The 15,056-nt window shown below is 37.4% G+C and overlaps 1 protein-coding gene across 1 annotated transcript; it reads left to right on the top strand.

Annotated features, from left to right (window-relative positions):
* Positions 1-2,010: 2,010 nt before the first annotated feature.
* On the top strand, positions 2,011-13,610 carry LNPEP (leucyl/cystinyl aminopeptidase; the record flags this gene model as incomplete). Its single annotated transcript, XM_010021425.1, has 7 exons — positions 2,011-2,828; positions 3,690-3,828; positions 7,506-7,637; positions 10,086-10,206; positions 10,786-10,940; positions 11,274-11,387; positions 13,479-13,610. Coding segments are annotated over exons 1-7 (1,611 nt in total), but the record flags the coding sequence as incomplete, so codon positions are not given.
* Positions 13,611-15,056: the final 1,446 nt, after the last annotated feature.

Below are 15,056 nucleotides of genomic sequence, written 5' to 3'. Positions count from 1 at the left end.
GCTGACCCACAAGTCTTTACCCTCCCAGTATCTTATGTTAGTCTGTTTCAACATCTTAAATTCTATTCAGCAGCTGTATATAGTTATATTCCTGAAATTATTAATGTTATTTATTTCTATATAATATCCTCAGTTATTGGATGGGAGTTTAGCCATATAGATAAAATCACTAATGTATTATGGGAGCACTGATACTATTTAGGTTCTATATAGATTGGAAAAATGTACATTTTTATCAGAAATCAATGAAAATCAACCTACTTTTCAGTATGTTTAAATCAAAAGAAGAATTTATCTTTCTCATTCTGGGAATATAAAAGATGGAGGATAGAGGTGTGATGTGGTAATTGTTCGATTATAAGTAGACCTTCATGTCTGGAAGAGATCAGCTTAATTTCTGAAGCCTTGCAGTCAGACAAGAGTTTTGTCTAGTCCCTTAGAAGCTGTGAGAGGGAACTAGCTCAAATTAACTGTAATGTCAAGGCCCTAAACCACTGGGGTAGTGGGATTTCTTGGGCTTTTGCATTTGAGTTGTTTTGTTCTCTAGACCACTCTGTGGTGCCCTGACAAAAGCCAGTTAACATCATTTCTATGTTGTTTATAGTACTTCGTATTAAATACAGTATGAAAAAAGTACCTTGCTCTGTAGTCAGCTACTTTTGAATGTCCATGTCCAATATTAATTTCCAAGAGTGCTTTTAATTTTTTCCACTTCTCAGTAGGTTAGTTGAAAGATAAACTTTTATATAAACAGTTCTAGACATGACCAGAAGCTTGTTTAAATTATAACTGCATGTGGAATATGAAAGTATCTGATACTTATAAAATTTTGTATGAATTTCAGTTTTTCTTTCATGTTCAGTAATGTTATCCATCAAGGGCAATTTTTGTGGAGACAAAGTCTGATTGGCACTGATTTAACTTTTTACCTCCATGTATTTTTCAAGGGTTGTGTGAGAAGGCATCTATTGGAACAGTAATTTTTATATTGCCATTTTTGAGAACTATTTTTCATCTTTTTTGGGGGTATGTGTAAAAAATTATTAAAAATGTCAAATGGATATTTTACTTGTGTAGCTGCCAGCACATGGACAGATTTTGTCCTTTATTAAAGAACTCATTAACTATTAGAAACTCATCTAAAACTGTATTGGCTGCCTATGTTTTATCCTGCAACTGAAAGAATATTCCATCTTGACTAATTTAGTTGAATACAAATGTAGTTTACTGGGGTAGAAATAATGTAGCCAAGACACTGGCATCAATGAATGAGGATGATAAGGGGCTGGAGCACGTCCCATATGAAGACAGGCTGAGAAAGTTGGGGCTGTTCAGCCTGGAGAAGAGAAGCTGCGTGGAGGCCTCATAGCAGCCTTCCAGTATCTGAAGGGGGCCTACAAGGATGCTGGGGAGGGAGCCTTCATCAGGGACTGTAGTGACAGGACAAGGGGTAATAGGTTTAAACTTAAATGGGAAGTTCAGGCTAGATACAAGGGTAAGTTCTTTACAGTGAGGGTGGTGAGACGCTGGAACTGGTTGCCCAAAGAAGCAGTAGATGCTCCATCCCTGGCAGTGTTCAAGGCCAGGTTGGATGGGGCTTTGGGCAACCTGGTCTAGTGGAAGGTGCCCTATCTGGGGGACAAGGACAGGGGTGTTGGAGCTGGATGATCTTAAGGTCCTTTACCACCCAAACCATTCTATGATTCTAACTGGGAGTGCTATGCCGTAGTATAGCTGATCCCTGGTTATGGTGCAAGACGTGATTGAGTATGCGCAACGGAAGCATCTTTTGAAGATACTGAATGAAAAATTATGATAGGCAGAAAAGCACAGAAAGGTTTTCTAGAAACAAACCTGAGAGAGAAAATGGGTGAGCTCTTGATTGCATGTTCTGTAAAAGCGTTTCCCATTCAGTAATTCAGTAAACTGTATCTGAGGTATTATAACCACAACTTTTGTTTATCATGTAACGTATTGTCTTTTTCAGATCAAATTCAGTTACCCAGGAATATGATTGAAAACAGCATGTTCGAAGAAGAACCTGACGTTGTTGACTTGGCAAAAGAGCCTTGTTTACATCCCCTGGAGCCTGATGAAGTGGAATATGAGCCAAGGAGCTCACGGCTGTTGGTGCGTGGCCTTGGAGAGCATGAAATGGATGATGATGAAGAGGATTATGAGTCATCAGCAAAATTGCTGGGGATGTCCTTCATGAACAGAAGCTCCAGTCTCCGGAACAACATGTCTGTCTATAGGCAAAGTTCAAACGGATCATGTTCACTGCCCTCTACAAGGACCATGGTGGTTTGCACAGTTATTCTTGTGATTGCAGTTGCATTAATAATGCTGATTTATCTTCTTCCCAAATGTACCTTTACCAAAGAAGGCTGCCATAAAAAAAATCATACGATGGAACTAATATACCCTTTGGCAACCAATGGAAAACTATTTCCATGGGCAAAAATTAGACTTCCTTCTGATGTTGTACCACTGCATTATGATCTTGTCTTGCAACCAAACCTAACTACTCTGAAATTTTCAGGCTCTGTAAAGATAGTGGTTAACATCATCCAGGTAACTTGGAAGATTGTGCTCCACAGCTCAGGACTTAATATCACCAAGGCAACTATTACTTCCGCAGGAGGGCATCAAGAAAAGCCAGCTGAATTCCTGGAATATCCTTTGCATGACCAGATTGCAGTCATGGCTCCTGAAGCTCTCCTTGTAGGACAGAATTATACTGTCAACATAGAATATTCTTCTAATTTATCAGATACCTATTATGGCTTTTACAAAATTTCTTACAAGGATGAGAATTCCAAGCAAAGGTATGCCAACAAATGCAGCTTCCCTCTTCTGCCACTTCTAGATTGTGCTTTCATAATAATAGAAATAACGAGGATTGCTTTTTCTATTGAATGTTTTGTACAACTGATTCCTATTGAGCAAAATCCATCTTTAATCTCCTGATTAATCAACCTGAAAAAATGTCTTTGATGGATGAGTTTATTAAGTCAGCATGGCTTCTCTGTCAGTTAAATATACTGCAGTAGGTTGTAGGTAGTTATAATGTGGCTTTTTGTTTGATTTATTTTTAGTTTCTCCCTGGAAATTCTTCCCAAATCTCCCCAGTCCCTGAGTCTCAAGGGACTGAGGGAACAAAGTCCCATCATTGTAGGAGAAGATCAGATGTGAGACTATTTGAGGAACCTGAACATACACCAGTCCATGGGACCCAAAGAGGTGCATCCCATAGTCATAAGGGAGATGGCAGGTGTAGTTGCCAAGCCACTCTCAATTGTCATGTTAGTCATGAAGTCCTCAGTGACTGGAGAAAAGGGAAACATCACACCCAGTTTTAAAAAGGGTAAATCAGTTGTTTTTACCAGTAAGATTAATGAAATTGCCACCCCTCACCCCCACTTTGAATGAGTCTTAACACTGGTCATGTACTTAAAGAATGTTCATGCCTTTGGCACACACTTGTTCATGCATGTTTACTGGAAACAGAGTGGTGCAATAAATGAAAGATGGAAAAAGCAGTATGGGTCAGGCCAGGACCACCTGACAGAAAGCTACTCCCGTAACAAACTTATGAGTTTTGAGGGCAAATGACTGTTCTATCATAAATAAACTGACATTATCCTTTTCATAATTCTTAATTTGCTCTTCTCTACTCTTCCTGTTAGGTGGTTTGCAGCAACTCAGTTTGAACCTGTGGCAGCACGATCTGCTTTTCCATGCTTTGATGAACCAGCATTTAAAGCTACTTTTTTAATCAAGATCAAGAGAGATGAGAAACTTTCCACTCTGTCAAATATGCCAAAGGTACCTGCTTTTGTAGAGAAATTTTAGTACAGCAGCTGCCTAGGTAATCTGTTTAAGTGCTTTGCTTTGTGTTCTGCTGCATTAATGCTCAGGATATTGACTTGAGCAGATAAGCTATAAACTCTGTGACTTTATAAAAAAAATCTATCTCTTTCTCAAATGTTTGAACTAAGTAACTTTGTAGATAAAACTGTGCAATGCACTGCACAGTGTAGGATGTTGTTGTAGGGCTATTATTGTAGGATGTTGAATGGCTATGGCAGGGATTCCTGTTACATTTACATGAATGGTTATTTTGCAGGAATTTTGTTGTTAGCTACAACAGTCTCAGCAGACCTTAAGATTCAGCTTTGAGTTTTCTGTGTGTGTTGATACTCCTCATGTGCAGAATACTGGAATATCTTTACCAATACTTTGTGTCTAGCAACAGTATTGGTGAAAGGTATGCCTCACCTTGAAGGATGTGCATTTGAGCCTACAACAAGAAGTGAGATGTGAATACAGTGTCAACCCCAGAATATGGATGAGGGATCTGAAATTCCTTCAGATAGATCTTTTCATACAAAATCTTGTGAGAGCGTATCTGAATTTTATGGTGATGCTTTATGACGTTAAACCTTTTGACACAGCTTTTTGGAAGCCTAATTCATTTAGACAGACCAGCAAGACTAAATTCTTACCTAATCTGTGTCTTAACTAGGTTGTCTTTCATCAAAACATTATTACTGTTTATCAGTGAATGGAAACTCATTGGAGGGTGTTTCTGGTGGTTGATAGGTGCTATTACTTTGGTAGCAGTTACCTGCCTGCTGTCCCTTAGTGTGTCTGCTAATGCCCATTGTGGTACTAGACTTCTCCAGGAGAATAAGCAAGAGGGTAAGATCCCTCATGGTAGCATGCACATGTGTCTACTTCCTTTTCTTCTTTTTTCTACCACATGTGGTTGTGCAGCACCTCCAAGGTGCCTTCCTCAGTAAGTGTTTTGTTGAATCATTTAACCTAGACCCTCCATCACTTTCCTTTCTCCTATGATTTCATCCAGATTTTCTGTCTTTTGTGAGAGGTGTTAATTAACTTTGCATGTACAGGAAGACGTCACTTGGGAAAATGCGGTGCCTGTGTTTGTGGCATTGGGCAAGACTGTGACATTTCAGATTGTGTCTTCTTGCAAACTATGCAAGTGGGTCACGATGTAGTGAACACTGAGTGTTCACTCGGAGGTACGAGCAGGCTTTTCAGCCTTCCTGAGAGAATCTGCAGAGAAGCCCAAGCTCTGTGTTGCCAGGAATTGTAACTTGAGTCCAGCAAACATGTCTGAAAGGGCAACTCTGTATTTCTTGTTTAGTGAGTTATTATTTATTACCAGAGAATCTTCTTCTAATTAGATGGAAATAGCTAACTCTCCCACCTCACGAAACGTGAATTAAATCTGAAAAAAACCAGGCTGTTATATCATCTGCATGTCTGATAAAGATCGAGAAAGCTTCTGGATGTGGAATAAAGATAGTATTAGAAAAAGACATTAAAAGCAATGAAGTTGTGTGTTTAGTGCTGGGGATCAAATGTGAGTTCTTGTGTCAAAAAAATAGGTCAGGTTTAATTAGAATTTATCAAGAAGATATAGAAACATATAGAGAAAGTGAATTGATGATTTTCCTAATGGGCAGCATCTCCAAGATAATTACTCATTTGTGCTTATACTGCAAACAATGTTATTTTTGTTTTGTCCTCCAAATCTATCCCATGATAATTGGATACCATATAATTCCTATTTTGTTGTACATAGGTCCAAGCATTCAGTCTCTTAATGGGTTCAAAAGTAGTTCCTTTGTTTTTGTAAGTTGTCCAGATAACTTGCACGTGTGAATTACAATAAAAAACTTCTTTTTTAACTGTATAGATAAAGAAATTAGACAAAAGTTTCTGTGAAGTATTATGTTACATCAGCACAACGCTATTTATTCCTTGTATCCGTGAGGGGTTTTTTTAATGGTACCTATTTGTATATGTAAATCTTCTTTTAAGTGGCATGGTTTTATGATTTATTTCTTTGGGGTTTTTTGATCTCCCAAGAGCTTTAGCACATGCTGAATTCTTACATTTTAGACATAGCCTGGATTAGGTATTCTCTTACATACTGTGGTCTCCCTATGCAATATGTACAGGCTAGTGAGTTGATTCTTTTATGAATAAAGAAAGAAATGTGAAAATTGAGTGTTGTGTTGTATAGAACTGTATTGGTTTGGTGAGATCGTTACTGGGATAGGTTTGCTTCTGAAAATAAACACTTAAACCCCTGTTAGGGAAAAAAAAAGTGGTACAGATACTTCTGTAATAACTACAGTTCTTGGTATATAAGCTGTGCTGAATGGAGAGACTTTTTTATTTAGCCGTGAGAAGGTTAAATGTGACCTTCATTTGCTATAAATACCTACATGAGCAACAGATCTTTGAGGCAGGCCTTCTCAACTAGCCTGTACATTGCTGAGATATCAATATGTAGTGGCTGACACACATTAAAGCTAGAAATAAACTGTGCAAGTTTGGGGCTCGTGGTGTTTTTTGTTGTGGTTTTGTTAGGGGGTTTTTTGTTTGTTTGTTGTCAACTATTACTTCCGTTTTTTTTTTTGTTGTTTTTTTTTTTTTTTTTTTTAATGAGGATAAGTGATTTTTGAACCAGTTTATCTGCAGCCACAGTGTATTTTCTTAAACAGGGTATCATCTCTTTATGAAGATTAAGCTGTAGTAAATGCAGAAATTTTGAGTTTGCTGAAGAAATTCAGTGGTGGCATTCTGTTATATGCAGTGGTCAGGCTAGATTCTTATACCGATTATGTCTTCAGGCTTAAAAATCTATTCCTCTTTAAGGTTGACAACTAAATTTTCTGTGGCAGTTAAATGTTAAATCGTCGTTTGGTTTGAAATGACCATGTCTAAAACTAAGGTTATTTTTGTTGTTTTTTATATATTTGTGATTTCTGGAAGCAAGTTTGTTTATGAAGTTTAAGAAGTCATGTGAACTGCCATCTCTGCCTCCAGACCTTTACTATTCTGCACTACATTGGTTTTAAACATTTTGCTTTATTCTTTATGTAATTTGTGCTTGTGAAGGACTACACAGAAAAGTAATTTAAGGCATATAGTGTGCATTTCCAGGACTAATATTAAAGAAAAATTTCTACACGAAATGTAACTTAGGATACACCATGGTATCTTACTTCAGAAGACTGAGCAGATAGTTATATTTGGCAGTGTGTTTTTAAACTGGTCAAGTTTTTGCTTTAAATTAACAGAAACCTTAGGTTTTCTTAACTTTTAAAAATGCAATCTCTTTTCTTTTATAAATGTGTCTGTGAGTGTCTTTTTGTTCTGCTGTTTTAAAATAGTGAGTTTGTCTGGTTACCTGGTTTTGAAAAGGCTTCTGGGAAAAGACAAATGTTTAACTCATGCAATGCTGCTGTTTTTAGTAGGCTATGCTGAACTGTGTCTCTGCTCTAGCTTAAAGCCCTCTTGAATTAATGCTAACCTTTATGTAGATTTTGGATTATACAGGGGGTTGAAGTGTGAACTAAATTAAATTTTATTTTTTTGTTTTTCTGTTTTTATTTAACATTGTTTCCTTGCATGTCATAATGTTCTTTTGTCTGCATTAATAACAATTTTCCTTTCACCTGCAGAAAGCTACTACTCCTGTGGCAAATGGAATTGTTCAAGATGAGTTTTTTGTGAGTTTGAAGATGAGCACCTACCTGGTAGCCTTTGTTGTTGCAGACTTGAAAAACATTAGTAGGCAAACTAATGCGAGTCTGGTATGTTTGTTGCATTTTAAGTTCTCCCTCACCCCTCTCAAGTCAACTAGCCAATTGAAACAACATAAGAAATCAGTAACCCACAATCAAACTTTGTCTCTTTTGAGTTTATTTTCTTGCTTTTATTATACTCACCATAGTATAGGAGGAAAAAGCCATATGCTATAGGCTGGACTGACTTCAGTTCTTATACCAGATTGAGAAGACTGTTCCAGTAAGGGACCGGCAGCAGGTCTCGTTAACAGTGGAAATTTACAAAATCTAAAATTCTTAAAAGCTGTCAGAGTTGAATGCTCTAAACTTTTAGTTTTAATGCTCACCTGTGAGGGAGTAATGTCATGAAAACCAGGAGTTGTTCAGATGATGTACAGAAACATTACAGTTACCAGGGAAGCATACATATTATTTTCAAGCTGCAAGTGTGTTCTATACCTGCAAAGATAACCTACTAAAAAAACCCCAGAACAAAGCCATGCCCTGCAGTGAAGCAAACAGATTAAGTTTATGTATGTCTGCATTTAGTCACCTGAATGCAATTATTTCATTGTGAGGCTTTTGTTTTTGAAAGGTTGAAAAAATCAAACAGTTGGTCCTGTTTGATCTTTGCCCTTCGTGGGGATATGGCTTGCAGGGTCAGTGAGCAGTTCCTACGATGTGTGCAATTAGAGTAACTAAAGAAAAAGCATTTTAATATTAGGAGGTGCAGGAGTTTCATGTGAGCAATGATTTTCATGACTCTCTTACAGAAACTGGCCCTTCCTCGTGAAATATCGGAAGTGCCAGTACCTGCCTAGAAAGAGCAGGGGGAATACTGCTAGTAACACTGAGAAGGAGAAGCAGCCCTCTGTTTAATCCAGTATACACAAGTAAAGATACTGGTTGATAAGCTTTGATTCTGGCTTGGACAAGTATTTCTAATTATAGCTGAATACGACAGACTGTTTGATCTAACCTGTAAAGTTAGACCACTACTTTTTTTATTCCCCCTCCAACGCCCACCTTGTGGCTGCCATTCAGGTGTGTATTTGAAACTGTAGTCTGGTAAAACCATATAGCCAGTTCTTTACAGGGCATAAAACTGATGAGTATATTAAATGTTTTTTGTTTGCAGAGCCACAAACAACTACCTATGAGGTGTGTTTTGCTTTGTTCATAAGACTAAGAGTAATTTGCATGGATTGTCAGTACTTCTGAAGTATTTTAGGGCAGAGGCATGTAGGACAGGAGAAAAGGACTGTGTGATGTGTACTAACTAAGGAAAAAAGTTCTTAACTGTGCTTCTCCTTCCATTCTGACCACCAAGCAAGACTTGGCTGAGCTAGAGAAGTCCAGCAGACCTTTAGAAAGCACCAAACGCAAGGGATTTAGCAGTATCTGAGAGTACTTGCCAGCTTAAAGGGAGAAAGCGTAAGAATGGTTATACCAAGTAAGGCCAAAGTCTAGCTAGTATGTTGTTCTGTTGCCAACAGCATCTAGTAGGCGAAGGAAAATTGTAAGAAGGAAGCATATAATGACATTTTCTCAGAATGTGTCCAGCAGTTTCGGCTGGGAGATTCAAAGGTTTGAGCTAAGCGGTTCATGCAGAGTAAGCTTATTGTCTTATACATTATAAAATAGCTTAGAGTTGAAGTCTAAGCATTCCAGAAGATCGTTTGATTTTGATCTTAAAATTTGCAGCTAAGAGCACATTTCCAGAAACACTAGATTTTGTCCTTACTGGTTCAAACTCAAGAATTAAAAGATCACCCTATCTATCTATTTGAAATGTCGTTTGTTCACTGATTTGTAGCATAGTACGAAGGAGGGTTTTTTTTTGAGAGAATAGGAAAATTAATCTCAACGTATTTTTTGTTTGTGTATAAAAGGGCATCCTAAACCTGGATCAGCCTGTAACCTAATTGAGGTTATGTTCTTGATATAGCCACTTCAGTGTGACTAAAGGGAGGCTGTAATCTCTCAATTTTTATGAATACTTCTTACATCAGGTCTAATGTGGCCCTACTTTAGGTAGGAAAATGGATTAACTTTTGCCAGTTATTATTTCTTGGCAGAATTTCTTGCAGGTGATGCTAGTGTTACCGTACTGATAGACTCAATTTACAGACTAATTGAGGTATGCAGGGAGTGTCACTTAGCTCATGAGGGAGTGGAAAAGGAAATGGATCAGTCTGTGTTCATTTAGTACTTCATGAATGCTTTCCTTAAAGGTGTCAGCATTGAATTGTTCTCACATATGCGCATCGGTCACCTGGATAGTCTGTCTGTATTTTGACTAGCTTTAGCAAAAAAATTAACTCTTCTTTGGCAGCTTTATAACTACTATTTATAACTGACTTGTGTACTCCCAAAACTGTCCTATCTGTTTCAGGAACTTCTGCAAGCTTCTTTTTTACTTCTAAAGCTTTTGTAGCTATATATTTCAGAATCTTTTTTTTCTGTTTGGACTAGGTATCTGTCTATGCCATACCACAGCATCTAAACCAAGTTGAGTATGCCTTAGACACATCAGTGAAACTTCTGGAATTTTATCAAAATTACTTTTTAATAAGCTACCCTCTTGAAAAATTAGGTAAGTCCTTGTCACATGAAAATTGTGAAATAAGGTTCCCTCTAAATTACTTAAAAAAAAAAAATTATGTGTGTATGTATGATCATTAAGTGATTTCCAAGCTGGATTTTTTTTTTATGAGCTTTTGACACTGGATTGCTTATAATTGTACATAACATGAAAGCAATCGGTGTAAATTTGTTATCATGTGCCTTGGTAGGGAGATACAGAATTCTCAATCAGGGAATCATGTTCACTAGTGCAAAATCTGCACCCTGACTTCTCTGCATGTGTTAGTTTGACTGAAAAGATAATTGAACCGCTGCTTTCAGTAGGGGCAGCCCCATTTCCTCATTAGTTGTTAGTGCAAGGTCTAAAGGCAGTGTCTGTATAGTGCTTTAAGTTTGTGTAAGAGTACTGCTAGAGAAACACAGCTGTAAGTCTATGGGGCTTCTGTGCCGCTTGAGATGTGAGCACACGTCCACACCACAGGTTTTAAATAATGAGGTTTCCAGGGATTATCGAATAGAACAGGTAGCTTTGAAATACATAACTTCTCTAACTAGGATTTTTCAAGAGCTTTTCTCAAATCTTTTCCAGATTTGGTAGCAATTCCTGATTTTCAGTCTGGTGCAATGGAAAACTGGGGCCTGATCACCTTCCGAGAATCAACACTGTTGTTTGACAGTAATACTTCTTCAGCAAGGGATAAAAAATTAATAACTGCAGTGATAGCACATGAGCTTGCCCACCAGGTACTAGATTGGGGAGGTCATTGTTTAAATGTGGTGGGTTATTTTATTTTATTTTTTTTAATGTAATTTTGTCCTTAAACTCACCCCTGTCCTCACTGTGACTGGGTTGTACGTTGTATCTGTTGAAAATATCAGTGGGTGTATTTCCTTCCAGTACAGCAGGTGGGGTGCAACTCTGCCTGATGTACTTAGGGAGTTGTTCATGCAAAATTATTCCTGTGGTTGTGGCTGAACTTGATTTTGCCACAAGATAAAGCTAAGGACGGATGAGGTGTTACTGTACTAATCTGATTTTATTTATGAAAAAAGAAATGTATTTTTGGTCTTTTGCAGTGGTTTGGCAATCTTGTAACTATGGAATGGTGGAATGACCTCTGGCTGAATGAGGGATTTGCCACTTTCATGGAGTACTTTGCCATGGAGGAGATTTTTCCAGAATTACATTCAGTAAGTACTTTCTGTAACTACATTTACTGTACCCTCAGTATGATCTATGTTTTAATGCTGCCCATAAAGGACTGGTACTTACAAATCTATACTGAAATTCCCTTTGGGTGCCATTGAGGTTATACAGTATCTCCTCTACTTTAGCAGTTTCATTATACTGGAAGTGGTTTGGGAGGTGGGCTTTGGGTATGCTAGTTTTGTGTTTGTGTTTTGTTTTTTGTTTTGTTTTGGTAGTAGTCTACATGCAGCCTATGTGTTTTGTGTAGGTTAAAGTGTTCCGTGCAGGACAGCAGGTGTTAAAACATGTAGGTGTCTATATATCAAATTATAACTTAAAATCTTTACACAGAAAGTCCAGGCATATCATTGAGCAAGTATTTTTCCTAGTAGACTACTAGGAAAGTAGTACCCTTTTTTTACTAGTAGACATAAGAAGCAACAGAGCTTCAGGTTGCTAAGTATTACTACACTAATTTCTGTCTTTCCATCATTGTGGTACTTGCTTCTGTCTGAATCAGTTTGAGATTCACAAATCAGGGGATCTGGTATAAAAGTAACATATGGTCCCACCTAATGGATTCTGAAAGCCTTGAGTTACACAAATAATACAAAGCACTGCTCCCACTGGCGCTTGTGTTTGCACATATGGCTGAAGGAAGGTACTCAGGTACTAAGCGACCTAGCTTTTCAAACGCTGGAAGACATGAAGGATTCGAGCTTGATCTTTTTCTCTCTAAGGAAGGGATACCAGCTACTGCTGTAAAGCATCTCTGTCACTGAATGAAGGCAGAGAAACAAAGATTAGCAGAGATAAAGGGAGGGAGCAGTGGAGAGACTAATTTTGCATCCTGGGTAAAGGTATCTCCTAGGAGAGGAGGGCTCTGGAATCAGCTTCCAGGGGTGTTTGTCATGGGATTAAAAACCTGACATGTACCATGTTCTGCTTGCTGGATTGTTTTCTTCTCAGCATTCTGACTGAGCGTGAGTTTTAGTTCTTAAGTCATCCTTGTTGCTGCGTTAAGAAAATTGGGCTACTAATTTGGTTTGGTAGAATTCTTTCTTGGAACTGGGTGTTTAAAAAAATTTTCATTTGGCCTAGCTTGGTTGTTCAGTTTGATGCCCATTGAAAGTATGTTTGTGGGATGTGAATATGTGGTGATGGGAGGACAAAAATACTAGTCTAATGTTTTAACAAGAACGCATCTAACACTTGTATACTTTGTTTTGAAAGGTACCTGGCAAGGTGCCCTCATGAACATCTGATTTTACCACTTGGTGATGCCAAAAATGTGTTTTTGTAAAAGTAACAAAAAAACCCCAAATCACTCAGGACTTCTGCATTCAAGAAGAATGGCTTTAACATTTTAAATTGTAAAGTGTATTTTTATTGTATCATACACAACTCTCTACTCTGTAGAGGTAACCGTATAGAGGATTGTTTGCTCAGGTCTCAGTGAAATTAAATTGACAAATACCAGTGCAGTCACCTTCTTTTGAGTGTTTGGGATTGCAGTGTTCTGGTAACAATGTATTCAATTGAAATATCTTAATTCTAGAAGAAAAGAAGGAAAAGACTGTTACTAGGATCACTAGAGAAGATGGTGTTTTACATTCTCACAAATAACACTATAGTGAGTAATTTCACCAGACTTCATGCCTCAATATTAAAGCATACTAAAGAAGTAATGATTTTGTATTCCCTGTTTCCTGTAAATGAATTGAAAACGTCGGTGAGCCAAATTTGAAATTGGACACATACTTACTTAGTAGGTACATTAATTTTCTCTAATGCCAATGATGCATTTACCTGAAACAGGAGTTTGGATAACAATGCAAACTCAGGAGTGAGATTCCACTGCTGAAATGATTTTATAAATGATTTTATAAATAGATTTATAATGATTTTTATTTTAAATAGATTTGAAATGATTGATAATGATTTTATAAGTGCTACCCTGACAAATCTTTTGCTACCTCCACTGGCAGGAAGGTGAGCAATGGCATGTTAGGCCAATGGGAGAGCAATACAGAGACCACTTTTACTGTTCTGCTATGTGTTCAAGCTTCTCACTTACGTTTTTTCCTTTCTAGGATGAAGATTTCCTTAATTTAATTTTCAAGGCTATGATGAAGGATTCCTTGAATTCTTCACATCCAGTCTCCTCTGCTGTTCAGTCTTCAGAGCAAATTGAAGAAATGTTTGATGCACTTTCTTATATCAAGGTAACTTTAAAATATTTTGAAATATTTGGGAAATGATATATTAGGTATTGGAAACATGAATGTGGAATCATGAGTAAGCAGGCATGTACTGACAATTGTTTGGGGATAATTTACACTTAGCACAAACAATGCAAGATCTCTCAGTAGTGTTTCTGAGCATCTACATAGCTTTTTAATTAGGAAAAGATTATGTATGTGTGTTTTTGTTCTTACTTAATATCCTTTTGCTTGATGCATGCTTCAGCAGAAAGAAGAATACTCATGAATATGTGAGAGGGATGCCCAGCAAGTGAAACAAAATACCCAGTTAGATATACTTTCTATTCTGATGGCAAACTGTAACAAGTGCTTATGAAAAAAGTAAAAACAAGGTGCTTACTGAAGCAATTGCTCCTTTTTATACTCTCCCTGCTTTTAAAAATCAGTATTTTGGAGACTTTCTGAGCTGGAGGCTTGCATCTGGAATGCAAAATTATTTCACTGCATATCCTGGTTGTCTGCAGCTTGATTACTTCTAATGTCTAGTGAGAGTTGTGAGCTCCACAGTGCCTCACCTGAAAATGCAAAATACCTGTATTTGCCCAGTTTTTACTCACGTTGTCTCAGGTTTTACATACTGTGTCACATGATTTTGGTAGTATTAGAGGAAAGCCTTTTATATTGTTTGGATTAGCTTTTTTCCCCTCAACGATCTGTCTATGCTTGTACTTTCATCTAATAAGAAACTATAGGTACAGCTAGTACTTACTAGAAAATAGTTAAATACTACATCTGTGCAATGCACTCAGTGCAAATACTACCCAGTGCAATGCTGTTCCCACAGCTGTCTTGGTTTGCCTCCTCCAATTCTTTTTGCAAGTCTCAACTGGTCAACATGAGTTGACTGGCATCCTTGAATAGTGTGAGACTCAGTAAAGAAACCTGGTCTGTTCAGGGCTGATGGATCCACCTGTCAGGGAAGGGCATCTTTGGTGACTGTCAAAATGCACTTGTCCTTCTACAGTCAATTCCAGTGTACTAAGTAGATTTGCTCTTTTCCCTGTATTTTTAGCTTTTTCATAGAACTACAAATCATATAACTGTTTAATACTATCTCACAAGTGCAGTTCTGTACCATACAGAAGAATATTTCTAACGAAATATGGCAGCCAGCAGAGACTTACCAGTAAGAAAGCAACATTTTTGGGATGATATTAACTAGAAAAATTTTCAAGCTGTATTAACATTTTTTGTAACTGTATTTGGACTTTATGAAATACTAAAAAAATACTTTTACAAGTCATTTGAGTGTTAGTGTAATTATTTGAATGATATCATTTGGGATAAAATCTGACAGCTACTGAGGTATTCTTGTACTGTGAAAAAGCATATGCTTCAACAAATTCTATATCTTTAATTTACCAATTCATTTCCTTCTTCCTCTCCCCATCCCCACCCCACCCCCCC

Source organism: Nestor notabilis, unplaced genomic scaffold (assembly GCF_000696875.1).
Source record: "Nestor notabilis isolate BGI_N333 unplaced genomic scaffold, ASM69687v1 scaffold13969, whole genome shotgun sequence".
NCBI lineage: Eukaryota > Metazoa > Chordata > Aves > Psittaciformes > Psittacidae > Nestor > Nestor notabilis.
The sequence above is the reverse complement of the archived record's forward strand: the minus strand, read 5'-3'. Positions and strand labels throughout refer to the sequence as shown.